The sequence below is a fragment of the Piliocolobus tephrosceles genome, chromosome 8 (genome assembly GCF_002776525.5).
Source record: "Piliocolobus tephrosceles isolate RC106 chromosome 8, ASM277652v3, whole genome shotgun sequence".
Taxonomy (NCBI): domain Eukaryota; kingdom Metazoa; phylum Chordata; class Mammalia; order Primates; family Cercopithecidae; genus Piliocolobus; species Piliocolobus tephrosceles.
The window spans coordinates 87,360,752-87,376,068 of NC_045441.1; the positions used below are offsets into that span (position 1 = coordinate 87,360,752).

The following is a 15,317-nucleotide window of genomic DNA, read 5'->3' on the forward strand; positions in this document are numbered from 1 at the left end:
TTTAAGATCTTCTTCACAATATAGTAATATAAGTCAATATATGGCATACACTTCTAATGAGTGTCCTTGGGGCTTATGCCAGGTTTCACTTTTTGTTTCTACCATGTCATGGTCATAGTTTCAAACTTCTGAATAGGCCACCCTGAGTTTGGATTATCCTTATCATTATTATTTATTTATACAGCCCCATGCAGATCATTTGTACTAAGTTTTCAAAGAAAGATTCTAAAATCTGTCTCTAGAAATAACCCAGTGAAGATTGAGACAACACAGATAGATGTAGATTGGACAGTTGCTGTGGGATCTATTATGAATGACAAATCAAGCAAATAATATGAATGATGGATTGAAATATAACAGGCATTAAAAAGATAAAAGTATTAAATTTCTCTAATCTTATTTGTTGAATTTGTAAAAATGGTCAACAGGAAGCCTGTGTGTTTGCCTCCGTGTTGGTTTGGGTAATGGAATAGGTTTTTATTAATTTGTAATACTGTAGTATTTATATCACGCTCCAAAAGAAGGTGAGTAGTATTAATTCAAACTAAAATCTATAAGCATAAGTGTTACTAATGGGTAGAATAGGGAGTGGGGCACACAAAGGATGCGTATATCATGGTTTTCAGAGTCTGAGAATTTCATTTTCTTGCTTGCACAAAGATACAGAAGAGCAGTATTAGGCAAAATAACTAAATGTTAAGCAAAGAATAATTTATAACCTCTAACTCCAGCATCAACTATTTTTTTAAAGTTCTTAAACTTTGTCATTATCCAGTTTCTATTGATTTGAAAATAGTGTCCTTCAACTTAAACTCATTAATAGGGTTACAAATCTCAGCATACAAATTAGTAGCTTAACAAAACACTTGTTTTCAAATATCTTGTAAACTGATTTTATAAAATCTTCGGGATTTAAGAGCATAGGAGCTGAAAGTCAATTATTACATTTTCCAAAAGCCACTATTATCTAATATATGGGTTCAAATGACAACGTTTATAAAGTACTGAGGGATCCTTGAAGAGGATGGTATATACAGATAAAATCATGTTTAACAGAGGAACCCAGCATAGTGACCCAAAGGTCAAAAGGCACACTCAATAAAAGTTCAGGTGTGACAGCTGCTAGCTACTTTACATGTCTATGTAAGATTTGTAAGAGTTTGAGTTTTTCTGGGACAGTAGAAGGAAAATGTAATGCCATATTACCCTGCTTTAAGTCTGATCTACCTATTAGTAGATGCTATGATTAGAAGATCTTAGTAATTCGTAACATGCAGCCATCATACAATCAAACGACTCACATGTACTGTATTTTAAAGCTGCTGAAGTATTGCAAATTGTGGTTTGTTTTGTCTTTAATTTTTTCTTTTTTTAATTAATCATTTTAAAGTAAGAAATATTACAAACACATAGAAAGGTACAGGAAAAAGAAAACAGGCAGCCTCTCTACTTACTACCCAAATTGATCTCATGTGATCAGGTTTGTTTACATATAATTTCTTCGTTACTTTCATCTGCATCTTTGAGTAGAGGGTGTCAAGGCTTTTGGAAACCTGACTACAAAAAGTGAATGATAAACGGTGTAGAGACTCACAGAAGTGACTGGTGACTAAGAACTGCTGATTTTGACATCTTAATAATAAATCTATTGTGTTAGTGAGATGGTTGTATTCTTTAGAACTTCACAAAAACAAGCAAGGAGGTGACAATTTAGTACAAAAGTGGTTACCTCCCTTTCAGCCCTCTCCTGGGCTTAAAGTTCTTAGAGGAGATTGTGTGGATATGCAAACAAATCCAGGGACTGAGAAACTGGTCAACAAAATCCACCCAACTGACATTTCCCTGCAGGAGAAATACAACTCCTTGTGAGTTGAACTTTGCCATCTCAGGTCATGCTTCTGGATGTCTGTAAGAGTTACTATCCAGTCATTAAATGCTTATAATCCATTCCTGAGTGCTATTACCTCGGGAACTGTATTTGTTTCCCTTCTGACAGCAGGTGGCTTTCATCTTTGGCTTGGATTTTTTTTTGTTTTGTTTTGTCTTGGTTTTTTATCTTTTTATTTCTGAAGGGCTAGAGAAGGCTGTAGGATGATTAGGTAAGATTATTTCGTTCAAAAAATTTCATTTTTTAAAAAATCAGGTTAAAAGAAATGCGGGTACAGTATAAATCCCTTCTCTGTCCTTCAAATCTAGATAGGATTATTCTACTAGTTAGAATGTTCTCATGGTTACCTTAAATATCAGTGATAATTATAAATAGAAAGGGAGGAAATGTTTGAAAATGAACATTTATTGTCACTTTTACTTAGTAAAATGTTTAAAAGAGGATACAATTGTTCATTTTTATGAAGTAATACTATGTATGCCTGTTAAAGGAATGTCATTAAGCTGATACTCTGTTTATATATGTATTCACTTAACAAAATAATTTCAGCACATATTCTGAGTTGGGTAAGCCAAACTTTAGTCTCTGGCATTATATTCATGATCACTGATATCTTTGTTTATATTTATTGAATCAACACTATTTTCAGTATTCACTGCTGACCCTCTCAAAACATACAAATGTAGGCAAAGAAAATGTAATAAATACTATCAATATATAAGAATGCATTAAAATAAAATTGTTTTTACCAGTGCTCTTCTTAGCACAACTAGAAAGCTGATGAAAAATGGTAAGATTAGATATATTACTTTAAAAACATCTAAGTCAAGGGTCATGAAATAGATGGGGAAAGGCCGGGCGCGGTGGCTCAAGCCTGTAATCCCAGCACTTTGGGAGGCCGAGACGGGCGGATCACGAGGTCAGGAGATCGAGACCATCCTGGCTAACACGGTGAAATCCCGTCTCTGCTAAAAAATACAAAAAAGCTAGCCGGGCGAGGTGGCGGGAGCCTGTAGTCCCAGCTACTCCGGAGGCTGAGGCAGGAGAATGGCGTAAACCTGGGAGGCGGAGCTTGCAGTGAGCTGAGATCCGGCCACTGCGCTCCAGCCTGGGTGACAGAGCAAGACTCCGTCTCAAAAAAAAAAAAAAAAAAAAGATGGGGAAATATCTTATATTTTTAAATTTATTTAAAATTATCTTAGTTTCTGATAATTCCAGATATACATCTTCTCACTGGAATCCTACTATATGTGAACACAGAACTCATTGTTACATTAGGAGAAAGATTCAATATTTTTGCTCATTCTTATTAATGTATAGATATCTCTTCATAAATGATCTGAGGATATTGGCATTAAAAACAAGTCATATCTAGATAAATCTGTGTGCATATGCAGACATCTGCAATCATCCAATAACTGACTGAAATATACTTTATTTTTTAACAAAGATACTCATAATAAAGGTATTGTATATAAAATATAAATGTAAGAGCAATTACTGACATATTTTTTATAAGAGAGTCACTATATAGAATATATTATGCATTTTCTTAAAAGGAAACTGATTATTTAACTTCCTTGCCAATTACTAAATTTTTTAGTAGTTCTTCATGTGAATTTAATAACATACAGACACTCTGGCCTGGCATTAAAGCTTTCCTTGATCTTACCCCAATTTACTTTTATAACTTTTTCCTTCACTATTTTAATTGATCTCAGTCTTCAACTAAACACAGTTTATCCTGATTCTCCCTAGATGTGCTGGATTGTTCCACTCATTGTCCTTTTCCCTAGTTTCCAGCACTGAGTGTATTTCCCGAACCAATTTCTCTGTATGTAGTTTGGTCCCATCTATTATTGTAAAAAGTTAGCATTAAATCCAACTCTTCAGTGAAGCTTTTGCCATTTTCCCACTATAATGAAATTTTAGAGGAAACTCAAACTCCTTGGCCCTTAGTCTATACCATTCTGAAAATTTGTTTCAATTTTGTCTTTTATTCTTAGTTATGTATTAACTACTAACCATGTCTTCATTCAACAGCGATAGGGATTTAGTGACATATCGGGAGTTAAGTGGAGGGAATTTTAGGGAGTGCATTGTCTAGCAAGAATTAAAAATTATTCAAAAACCAACTAAAAATTATTGTGCTTTTTACTATCACCACATGCCAGTAATTGTAAACAGTATCAGTGACAATATGCTAATCATAGAAGAGTCTTTTCGGTCTAGATTTTAAATTGTTGTTTACTACTGTGTATCTATTATGTATATGTATATGTGTATATATGGATATTTGTGAGGATAGTCAGCCACCAGCACACATGTACTCAGTTACACACATGTTCCAAGAGTAAGTTCATAATGATTTGGAATCATTTAAAATTTAAAACAGTGAGACATAGTGCAAACTATGAGGTGTGATAGTTTGTTCCTTAAGTGCCAATTTTTAGTTCGTACATGAAATATTTTATTGAGTGTTGTTGCTTTTAAATTTCAAAGCTATCATTTTAAAATTGTGTGTTATAAACTAAGGAGCAAATAAAGAAAATAATAATTGTTCCTGAGTTTTACAGATACATTATTGAAAATGTATCTTTTGTTTAGTGGGAAAGGAATGTAAAAAATGATTCACTCTGGGTATCACATACCATAGATGCCCTTGGTGTTAGGTGCTAAGGCTATAAAGATACCTCTGGTCTCTGGTTTCCTTTCCTTCTTCCCTTCCCCCTTTCTTCAAGCATAGTATTTATATGATTTCAAATTCTCCTGTTTGTTGTAATCATTTAAATGCCTTTCTCTAATTTAGTTTAATTTCAGAGATAAAAGAAGAAAGTATCTAGATATTCAGACTTGAAACTTAACAGTTAACTTCTCATTAACTTTACAGAACATAGATTGATTCAAGGATAAATGATTTTATGTAATTTATACTTAAATGTAAATAAATTATTGGAAAAGATAGGCTCCAGTAGTAATTTAAATAAATTAGTTTTGTCATAAGCACAGCAGAGCTAGTCGAGTCAAATGAACGAAAAATCATACTTATTCAGTGTTCACAGGTGTATTAGTCTGTTTTCATGCTTCTGATAAAGACATACTGGAAACTGGGGAATTTATAAAATAAATAGGTTTACTTGGACTCACAGTTTCACATGCCTGTGGAGGCCTCACATTCATAGCAGAAGGCAAGGAGGAGCAAGTCACATCTTACCTGGATGGCAGCAGGCAAAGAAATCTTATGCAGGGCAACTCCTGTTTTTAAAACCATCAGATCTGGTGAGACCCATTCACTATCACGAGGACAGCATGGGAAAGACCCGCCTCCATAATTCAATCGTTAACCACAGAGTCCTTCCCACAACATGTGGGAATTATGGGAGCTACAAAATGAGAGTTGGGTGGGGACACAGAGCCAAACCATATCAACAGGTATATATTAATTTAAAAATGAGAATATAAATTTTTATGCTGAATTATTGAATACTGTGATTTTTTTTTTTTGTTTGTTTGAGATGGAGTCTCGCTGGGTCTCCCAGATTGGAGTGCAGTGGCGCGATCTCGGCTCACTGCAAGCTCCACCTCCCCGGTTCTCGCCATTCTCCTGCCTCAGCCTCCCGAGTAGCTGGGACTACAGGCGCCCGCCAGCACGCCCGGCTAATTTTTTGTATTTTTAGTAGAGACGGGGTTTCACCGCGTTAGCCAGGATGGTCTCGATCTCCTGACCTCGTGATCCACCCACCTTTACCTCCCAAAGTGCTGGGATTACAGGCGTGAGCCACCACGCCCAGCCTGTAATCTTTTTTATTGTGTAATTGATTTAAGTGTTTATGTTTTGCTAAATGCTTAAAGAACATTTTTTAATGAACCATTTCAGAGTAAAAATAAAGTATGGAAAATATAGATAAATATTATTTAAAAGATTTGTTTTGGTTTTGGTTTTGTTTGCTTTTGAGACAGGATCTTGCTCTGTCACCCAGACTAGAATCAGTGGCACAAACATGTCACACTGCAGCCTCGAACTGCTGGGCTTAAGCGATCTTTCTCCTTCAGCCTTCTGAATAGCGGGGATTACAGGAACACACCACCACACATGACTAATTTTTGTAGAGATGAGATCTCACTATGTTGACCATACTGGTCTCTTACTACTGGATTCAACTGATCCTCCTGCCTCAGCCTCCCAAAGTGGTGTGATTATAGGCAAAAGGATGGTTTTTATATATGTATTATTATGCATGTGTTTATGTTGCATTGATGTTTAATCAGTAAGACATTAAATTTGTAAAAGACTTTTAAGCCCATAAAGACACATATTGCTAAAGGCTACAAATACTGTTTTTAATCCTATAAATACTGTACAAGCCAGTACTAGCCTTCATTGAACTCAAGTTGCCTGGAACTATGCTAAGCATTTTATAGACTTTTTTTCCCCCCATTTACTCATCAAACTAACCATATTTCAGCTGGGTGCAGTTGTATCAGCTACTCAGGAGGCTAATGTGGGAGGATCACTTGAGCCCAGGGGTCTGAGGCTGTGATCTTACCTGTGAATAATTACTGCACTCCAGCTTGAACAACATAGAAAGACTTCATCTCTGAAAAACAACAACAAAAATAACTAACCATATTTCAAGAGATTTATCTTTTTATCAATGAGAAAATAGAGACTTAAAAAAATAAATAGTCTCAGGTTATGAAGCAAAAAAATTGGCAGGTGGGATTTAATTTCAAGTTGCCTTTACTATTACCTTGTATGCATCTACTCATCCAGTAGAGCTGAATTGCTTGTATTGAATTCATTTAACTATGAGAAAAACATTTAAGATTGAGGGCATATACTATCTTTTCCCTTATTTTAAAGTTCAAGGACTCAATATCTGGATCCCGTGTCTTTGTAAACAATGGCATCAATAAAACACTGTAATACCTGTAATAGCTACCAGTTTTAGTGAGTGAAAGAATTGTGTTGGTAAATATTTATCTTTTTTTTTTTTTCCATGTCAGAATGATGTAGGAGGACAACGCAGCCTGATAAACAAGTGGACGACTTTTCTTAAGGCCAGATTGATTTGCTCAATTCCTGGAAGTGATGGGGCAGATACTTACTTTGATGAGCTTCGTAAGTTCCTTCTTTCTTGGAAAAGCCTTACTGCCTAATTAAGTAACTTGGCATTTGTTTCCCTTTGGCTCCAATTTGGCCTGATTAATTATAGCTGAGAAAACCTTACAGGCATGGTTCTTACTGAAATTCACACGCAAAGTACACAGAAGTGCTCTAGGTCTGGGCACACGTAGTAATGCAGTAACTCTTCTCTTCGTAAGAGTCCTCAAAGTAAGTGAAGGAAACAAAACTCCAGCAAGACACAGAAAGGTATGAGCTCTGAAACTACAAAGTTCATCCATTCTCCGTGCAGTCTTTCATTTTGAAAGGAGCTACTGTCTATAGGTAGGAAAAGTTGTATTCCTTGTTCCACAGATGCCCTCTGCTGGCAAGTACAGGAGATTTGGTGAACACTGTCCCTCCCACTTGTTGATGAAAAGAATAAGCACAAGCAGTAGACAGCTTCTTCTATTTCACTTCTCTTCACTCCCTCAAAAACTCCTTCCAAGTCCTAGAATGACTTTTTTTTTCTTTTCTGGTTGTGTATAATGTTAGCATTATTAGCTTTTAGCTTCTTGAACTTGTTCTTGTTTTTGCCATGTAATGTATACATGATAATCTATATCATTAAATTATTTCATCAGTATTGTGTATTTTACAAGCTTAAAGTATATATTGAGTAATCATGGATGACCTCTCATATTGTATGTAAGCACATTCACATCTTAATCTTTTAAAGAATATTATTCACACATAACTTACTGTCAATACTGCACTGATTTTGGGGTAACTATTTCCTTACGGTTACCAAATAGGTAAATGAGACTGGGCATGGTGGCTCACGCCTGTAATCCCAGCACTTTGGGAGGCGGAGGTAGGCGGATCACTTGAGGTCAGGAGTTCAACCTGTCTCTTAACTAAAAATACAAAAAGTAGCCGGGCTGGTGGTGGGCACTTGTAATCCCAGCTACTTGGGAGGCTGAGGTAGCAGAATTGCTTGAATCCAGGAGGGAGAGGTTGCAGTGAGGAGAGATCGTGCCACTGCTTTCTAGCCTGGGTGACAGAGCAAGACTCTATCAAAAAAAAAAAAGAAAAAAAAAGGTAAATTAATTACTAACCTAACTTGACACAATTATAGGACAGAACTTTTTTACATTAGAGGGTAAAAATTACTTATTTTTTGGTTAGTATTTTCTATGAAATCAAAGATTTCTCATTAGAAACTGCCTTAGAGATTATCAATTGTACCATACTCTACATAATCAGTGAGAAAAAAAAATCTTACATTTGATTTCTCAAGGCATAATATAGTGCCTCTGTTATTTTAATCTTATAAACTGTTTAGATTTTCAGAGTTTCAGTTGTGTTATTAACAAAAAAGCAAATGTAATACTGAAAAATAAGAGTAAATATTTATTTTTCCCCTTTAATAGAAGATATATATTTACTCCCCACAAGAGATGAAAGAAATCCTGTAGTATACGGAGTCTTTACTACAACCAGGTATGTTCAACAAAATGCTTTTAATGCTTCTAGAGAATTGTATATATTTGCAAGCCAATATAGTTTTAGGATCTTTTTGTCCCTGCCTTTGTAGTAGCATGTCATAAACATTTTTTTTCATTTTACCATTTTACTTAATGTTCCTTAAAAATCATTTAATATCAATGTAAAAATTATGTTTTTTCTTTTTACGCCAGCATAGCATTCGCTATAATAATTACCACAAATTGTTTATCCAGTCATCTGAACGTGGACATTTCTGTTATTTCCAGACTCCGACTGTTGCATATAATGTTTCAGTGACTAATCTTGTTCAAATGCCATTCCCCATAGGAACAAATATATCTGTGAGATAATATCCCAAAATAAATTTTCTGTGTACAAAAGGCATATGCAGACTGGGCTCAGCAGCTCACTCCTATAATACCAGCACTTTGGGAGTCCAAGGGGAGGATGACTTGAGTTCAGGAGTTCAAGACCAGCCTGGACAACACAGTGAGACCCAGTCTCTACAAAAATAAAAATAAAAAAATTTAGCTGGGCATGGAGGCACATGTCTGTAGTCCCAGCTACTCAGAAGGCTGAGGTCAGAGGATTGTTTGAGCCTGGGAGGTAGAGGCTGCAGTAAGCCATGATGATACTACTGTACTCCAGCCTGGGTGACACAGAGAGACACTGTCACCAAAAAAAAAAAAAAAAAAAAATGGTATTTGCAGATATTAATCATAGTAATTCCAAGATAGGTGTCATAGTGATAAAACTAAGGAAATACGTGGGTAAATGGTTAAGTTCATTTTTAAGGCTATAATCATGAGATGGGACACTCTTAAGTTTTAAAACATCATCACATGCTATCCTATTATCATTTCCCAGTTACCCTACAAAGATAGGTGTGGCTGTTACGAGTATTTCACTGCTTTACTAATTTAGGCAAAGAATGTTTACATTACTTGCTCAAAGAGAAGCAGCCTATTAGTAGTAAAAAAAAAAAAAAAAAGATTGGAAATGAAGGTAATTTCATATTTTCTACTCCTGTATTTTTGTCTTCTTTTTGCATAATGCTCTCCTGTACTTATCATTGAGACCTTCTGACTTCCTTAAAAGCTGTACTAGCATCGCTGGGCGTGATGGCTCACGCCTGTAATCCCAACACTTTGGGAGACCAAGGCAGGTGGATCATCTGAGGTCAGGAGTTTGAGACCAGCCTCCCCAACATGGTGAAACCCCATCGCTACTAAAAATACAAAAAAATTAGTCAGGTATGGTGGTGGGCGCCTGTAATCCTAGCTACTCAGGAGGCTGAGATGGGAGAATCACTTGAACTTGAGAGGCGGAGGTTGCAGTGAGCCAAGATTGCACCATTGCACTCCAGCCTGGGCAACAAAAGGAAATTCTGTCTCAAAAAAAAAAAAGTTGTACTAGCATCTATGAAACTTTCTCAAATAATATGTAGGTCCCCCCTGCCTTAATTTTATTGAATTCAGTAACTTAAATTTGACTATGTTCAAAGCATACCCTTACTCCTGTTCCGTATCACTGCCTACATTGCTGGAAATAGTTTTCATATTTTCCACAGTTTTGCTCTCAATCGTTATCAACGTATATTGATATCAGTATAAAAGGAATTGAAGATACTGATATTGGTACTGAAGAAAAGGTCTTACTGCCTCCTAGTGAATAAATTTTTAATCTATTTATATGCACAATATAATTTTTTTTCTGTGGCACAATCCTCATTTAGTTCACAATACCTTATTCATAAACTGAAATGCACTGCTGGTTCAGAATATATCAGAAAACAAAACACTATTTGGTTAATTATAAGATATAGAATGTGAATGTTTAAATATGAGAATAAAGACGATATCCTAGGAAGCTGCTATTTTAGACTCCATTTTTCTGTTAATTTATATCCTAATATAAAAAGGTATAAGAAGTGCCTCTAGTCAAGTATCTCAATCCCAGTTCCATTGGCACCTTTCCAATTGCAGCACTTTCTTTGAAGTCACTGTGCTCCACACACAAGGCACGGATATGTGCCAGGAAAATATAGCCCCAAGATAGTTCATTTTTTTCTCCTATTAAGTTTCTGCCCACCCAGAGTTTGAAGTTACAAGTTAGCTCTTTGTTCTTCTTATACTTTATTGTTTTGTTTTTAATGCCATCCTAAAGACCAAGATGACATTGGAATGTATATCACATCCTTTGTCCAGCAAGAAGACATAATTAACCTGCAATAATGGCAATGCCATTAAGCATGAGGCATCATACCTTTAAAATATCCTAGGCAGATTCTGTGATTTTTGTGGCAACACCACCTCTACTCTCAGCAGCTACTTTTCTCCCACCTACCTATTTACTGTTACCTCTCTAAAGGTTCCCATTAATGTCACTCCAAGAATATTAATAATTGAGTTACCATGCTAGAGAATCATTAGCTTGTTAATGCTAAGATGCTTAATATATTTCTTAGATCGTAAAGGGTGATCTCATTTTTGAAAACGGGAATGATTAAAAGTTTTCAACTCAAAGTATCTTTTAATTTCTAGAAATAAAGCAAAATAAAAAGACATCTGATTAGTGTTCATTTTTGTTAGTTTGCAAAAATTTGAAAAAATTCCTGTGGACTTTTTTGCCTCTTAATACTTCCTCTAATCTTGTATAATTATAATTACTTTCAGTATCAGATGAGCTGCTGTAATACATAAACTCATAAATTTAAGGAGGACCAAAAAGAAAAAGATGGTTTCAACATTTTAAAATCAGTTTAATAAAAATCATATAAGTAATTTAGCAACTAATATTTATAGATATTCATTCATTGTAAAAAAATGAGAGGATTATTATTAAAATATTTATATAATTATTTTTTAAAAGTAAATAATATCACTTTTTATTTTGTAAGCTCTTTGAAATGCACTACGCTATGATAACTTTAAATAAAATAGAAGAACATATAGAAAAATATAACAATCTTTCATGCATATATTCCTCTTTATCCTCCAGGATTTGTTTTAGATAATTTCTGTTTATCTATCAGGTGTCAATTTAGATGACACCTCCTCCCTGAAAACTTAGTTGGCAGCCCAATACTGGGTACCCATGCATATTCCACATTGCTTACCATATTTACTGGCAATGAAGTTATTATTACACCTTGTTTAGAATTGCTTGGCTATAAGCCACTTGAGGACCTAGGCACATTGTGTCTACAGTACTCATCAAATTTAATGTGCTAAGTAAATTTTGTCCACAGCACCTACTGATAGTATGTGCTCAGTCAAAGTTTATTGAATTCATCAGTGAATGATTGAATGACGTTGCTTTTTTTTTCAGCTCCATCTTCAAAGGCTCTGCTGTTTGTGTGTATAGCATGGCTGACATCAGAGCAGTTTTTAACGGTCCGTATGCTCATAAGGAAAGTGCAGACCATCGTTGGGTGCAGTATGATGGGAGAATTCCTTATCCGCGGCCTGGTACAGTATGTATCCAACCTAATAATCAAATTATTTTCCTAAGCTCATATTTAATTCCTAATTTAATTGTGATAAATTCTGCTATTCACCAGAGCGCCACATATGCTGTAATAACCATTATTTATTTGCAGTGATGTATTAGCATTTTCATCCTTCATTGAAATTTAACATTTCACTAAGAATTTTAGTTACTTTGAGAAACAATGGACTATGTCATAAAGATGTAACCATGCTGACAATATGGAGCTTATCCCCAGCATGCTTATGTTTATAGAATCACTGGAAAGATTTAGTTATTCTAGAATGACAGCTATTCTAAATTAGATGGAAATGTCAGAGAAGTATTATTTCTCACATACAGTTCTGCAGATAGCTCGAGTCTTCTAATCCCCACTTCTACTTTGAAAAGACCATGTCATAATGGTTCACTTAATTTATCTCTTTTTTGGTATGCATTTATCTTTTCTTTACTTAATTGTACCTTAGAATAACATGCATTTTTTAAATGAGAAAAGAATTTTAGAAAACCCTCAGTCAAAATTTTTTGTCAAATAGTATAAATCATGTTTAAAGCACAAATGATGTAGGAATGTATTTTAGAGTTTATACAATTGTTTAAAACAAAAAAACAACTGCAGTTCAAAATGCTGTTACATGCATTTTAAGTAAAAGGATTTTTAAAACGTTTGTTGATATTACTATGACAGTTTAAGTTATGTTGACATCACGATTATTTATTGACCTAATATTAGAGGAAAAAAATGTGTTTTTTCATTTTGGATTTATTCTGAATATTACAACCAAGAGGTATAAAATAATTACCAAAATATCTGAGAAAAAATATTGACTTAACTCCTCAAGTTTTACTGAATATTATCTTTTCATATGTTCATTCTTAAAGGAGAACCAGCTGGTAGATATGCTTTCTGAATTCTGTTTCCATCTTCCTGTTATATAACTTAATTAAATTTGGGAAGCATACTATACAACCATCTCTATTTTCCCCTTAATAATTCCTCAATATAAATTTGTTTCAAGGATGGTTTCTGACTTGATTATAAAGTAATAATGATGTTTGTGGAAACGTTTTTTTTTTTAAATAATATTATGATTTTCAGGAGTCATTTTTTAATTTTCTCACTTTTTAATATTGTGATAAGAACATTTATCATGAGGCCTACCCCGTTAAATTTTTAAATTTACCATCCATTATTATTGAGTATAGGTACAATGTTGTACAGTAGATCTCTAACGCTGTTCTTCTTAACTAACAGAAACTTTATATCCACTGATTGGTAACTTCCCATTTTGCTCCCTCCTAGCCCTTGGAAACCACCATTCTGCTTTTTGATTCTATTATTTTGACTATTATGGATACCTTATATAAGTGGAATCATGCAGTGTTTATTTCTCTGCAAATGGCTTATTTCACTCAACATAACGTCCTTAAGATTTACTCATGTTGTTGCATAGTGTATGTAGAATTTCTTTGTTTTTCAAGGATGAATGCAGTCCCATTTTGTGCATATACACACACATCCCATATATATATATCTATATGCACATATAGAGATATTATATATGTATCACATGTATATAGATAAGTACATATATGATGCATATATCATATATACATATATGTATGATGTGTGTATGTCCAAATGTATCATATATATTTATATATAGATACAAGTCTCATATATATGTATATAGGTATATAATATATAATCCCAGATATATTGTATACATATAATGTGCAAACACACACACAGACACACACACCATACATTTTCTTTATCCATTCATCTATTGACAGACATTTAGGTTGTTTCCGTGTCTTGGCTATTGTGAATAGTGCTGCAGTGAATCTAAGAGTGATAATATTTCATATATCTTTGATATCTTAATTTTGATTATTTTAGATAAATATCCTGAAGCAGGATTGCTGCATCATGGAGTAGTTCTATTTTTAATTTTTTGAGGAACTGCCGCACTGTTTTCCATAGTGGTAGTACCATTTTGCATTACCACTAACAGTGTGTAAGGGTTCTGATTTCCCCACATCCTCCTTAATACTCACCTTTTGTTTTTATGATATTATCCATATTATCCATCCTGACAGATGTGAATTGATATCTCATTGTGGTTTTGTTTTCAATATCACTGATGATTAGTGATGAATAATTTTCACGAATTCATTGGCCATTCATATGTCTTCTTTGGAGAAATGTCTATTCAAGTACTTAGCCCATTTTTTAATTAGGTTATTCTTTTCTTTTTTTGTCAGAGTCTTGCTCTGTTGCCCAGGCTGAAGTGCAGTGGTGCAATCTCGGCTCACTGCAACCTTCTCCTCCCAGATTCAAGCAATTCTCCTACCTCAGCCTCCAGAGTAGCTAGGATTACAGGTGTGCACTACCACACCTGTAATTTTTGTATTTGTAATAAAGACTGAGTTTCACCATGTTGGCCAGGCTGGTCTCGAACTCCTGACCTCAGATGATCTGCCCGCCTCATCCTCCCAAAGTCCTGGTATTACAGGCATGAGCCACTGCACTTGGCCTAGGTCATTCTCTTTTTTAACTATTTTTTATTCATTGAACGTCATAGCTGTACTTGCTAGTTTCATTTCCTTATATTTGAACAGTAATATAACACTTAGGATACGGGGATATTCTTCTAGATGTTTTACAAATATTAACTTACTTACTACTGATCATAATCCCATGAAACACATGCTATTATCATTAATTCCATTATGCAGATGAGGAATGTCAGGCACAGACTGGTACAGTAACTTGCCCAGGATCACAAAGCTAATTAGTGATAGGACTTGGTTTCAATCCCAAGCTCCAAATTCTTGGTTTCTACTGTGATTCAAGGTCATTGTTCTTACTCTAAGTCCCAGTTATTAGTTTTTATACTATGATATTGCACTACAAAAATGTTAAATTAAATTTTTTAACCTTCCATGGGAGTGTGTGTGTGTGTGTGTGAGAGAGAGAGAGATTAAAATTGGGAAACAGCTCTAGCTGGGTAAATTTTACGGTATTAATACTTTGGGGTTAAATATTATAGACTCACATTCTGAGCCTGTTCTTACTACATGAGCTTTTTGGCTTTGGTTTGTTTTTGTTTTTATTTGTGTTTAATAAAGACTGTCATCATTCAGGCCATTTTTTTTTTCAATTTTCTAGATATCATAAGAGAATGAATTGGAAGCTGAAACTATTCACATTTATTACAACAATAACCGATTATTTGCATATGTAGACATTGAGTCCTATAATACTCAGAAATAGAAAATAATTATCAAGATGATTACATGCTGATACACCACAGTTACATT

The 15,317-nt window shown here is 34.5% G+C and overlaps 1 protein-coding gene across 1 annotated transcript in view; it reads left to right on the forward strand.

The window, feature by feature from the left end:
• Positions 1 to 15,317, forward strand: part of SEMA3D (semaphorin 3D) — a 162,157-nt gene that overhangs the window by 106,972 nt on the left and 39,868 nt on the right. Inside the window, exons 9-11 of the mRNA XM_023226655.2 lie at positions 6,896 to 7,010; positions 8,426 to 8,495; positions 11,832 to 11,976. Coding sequence (XP_023082423.1) covers positions 6,896 to 7,010; positions 8,426 to 8,495; positions 11,832 to 11,976 — 330 coding nt within the window. The remainder of the gene's footprint in view (positions 1 to 6,895; positions 7,011 to 8,425; positions 8,496 to 11,831; positions 11,977 to 15,317) is intronic.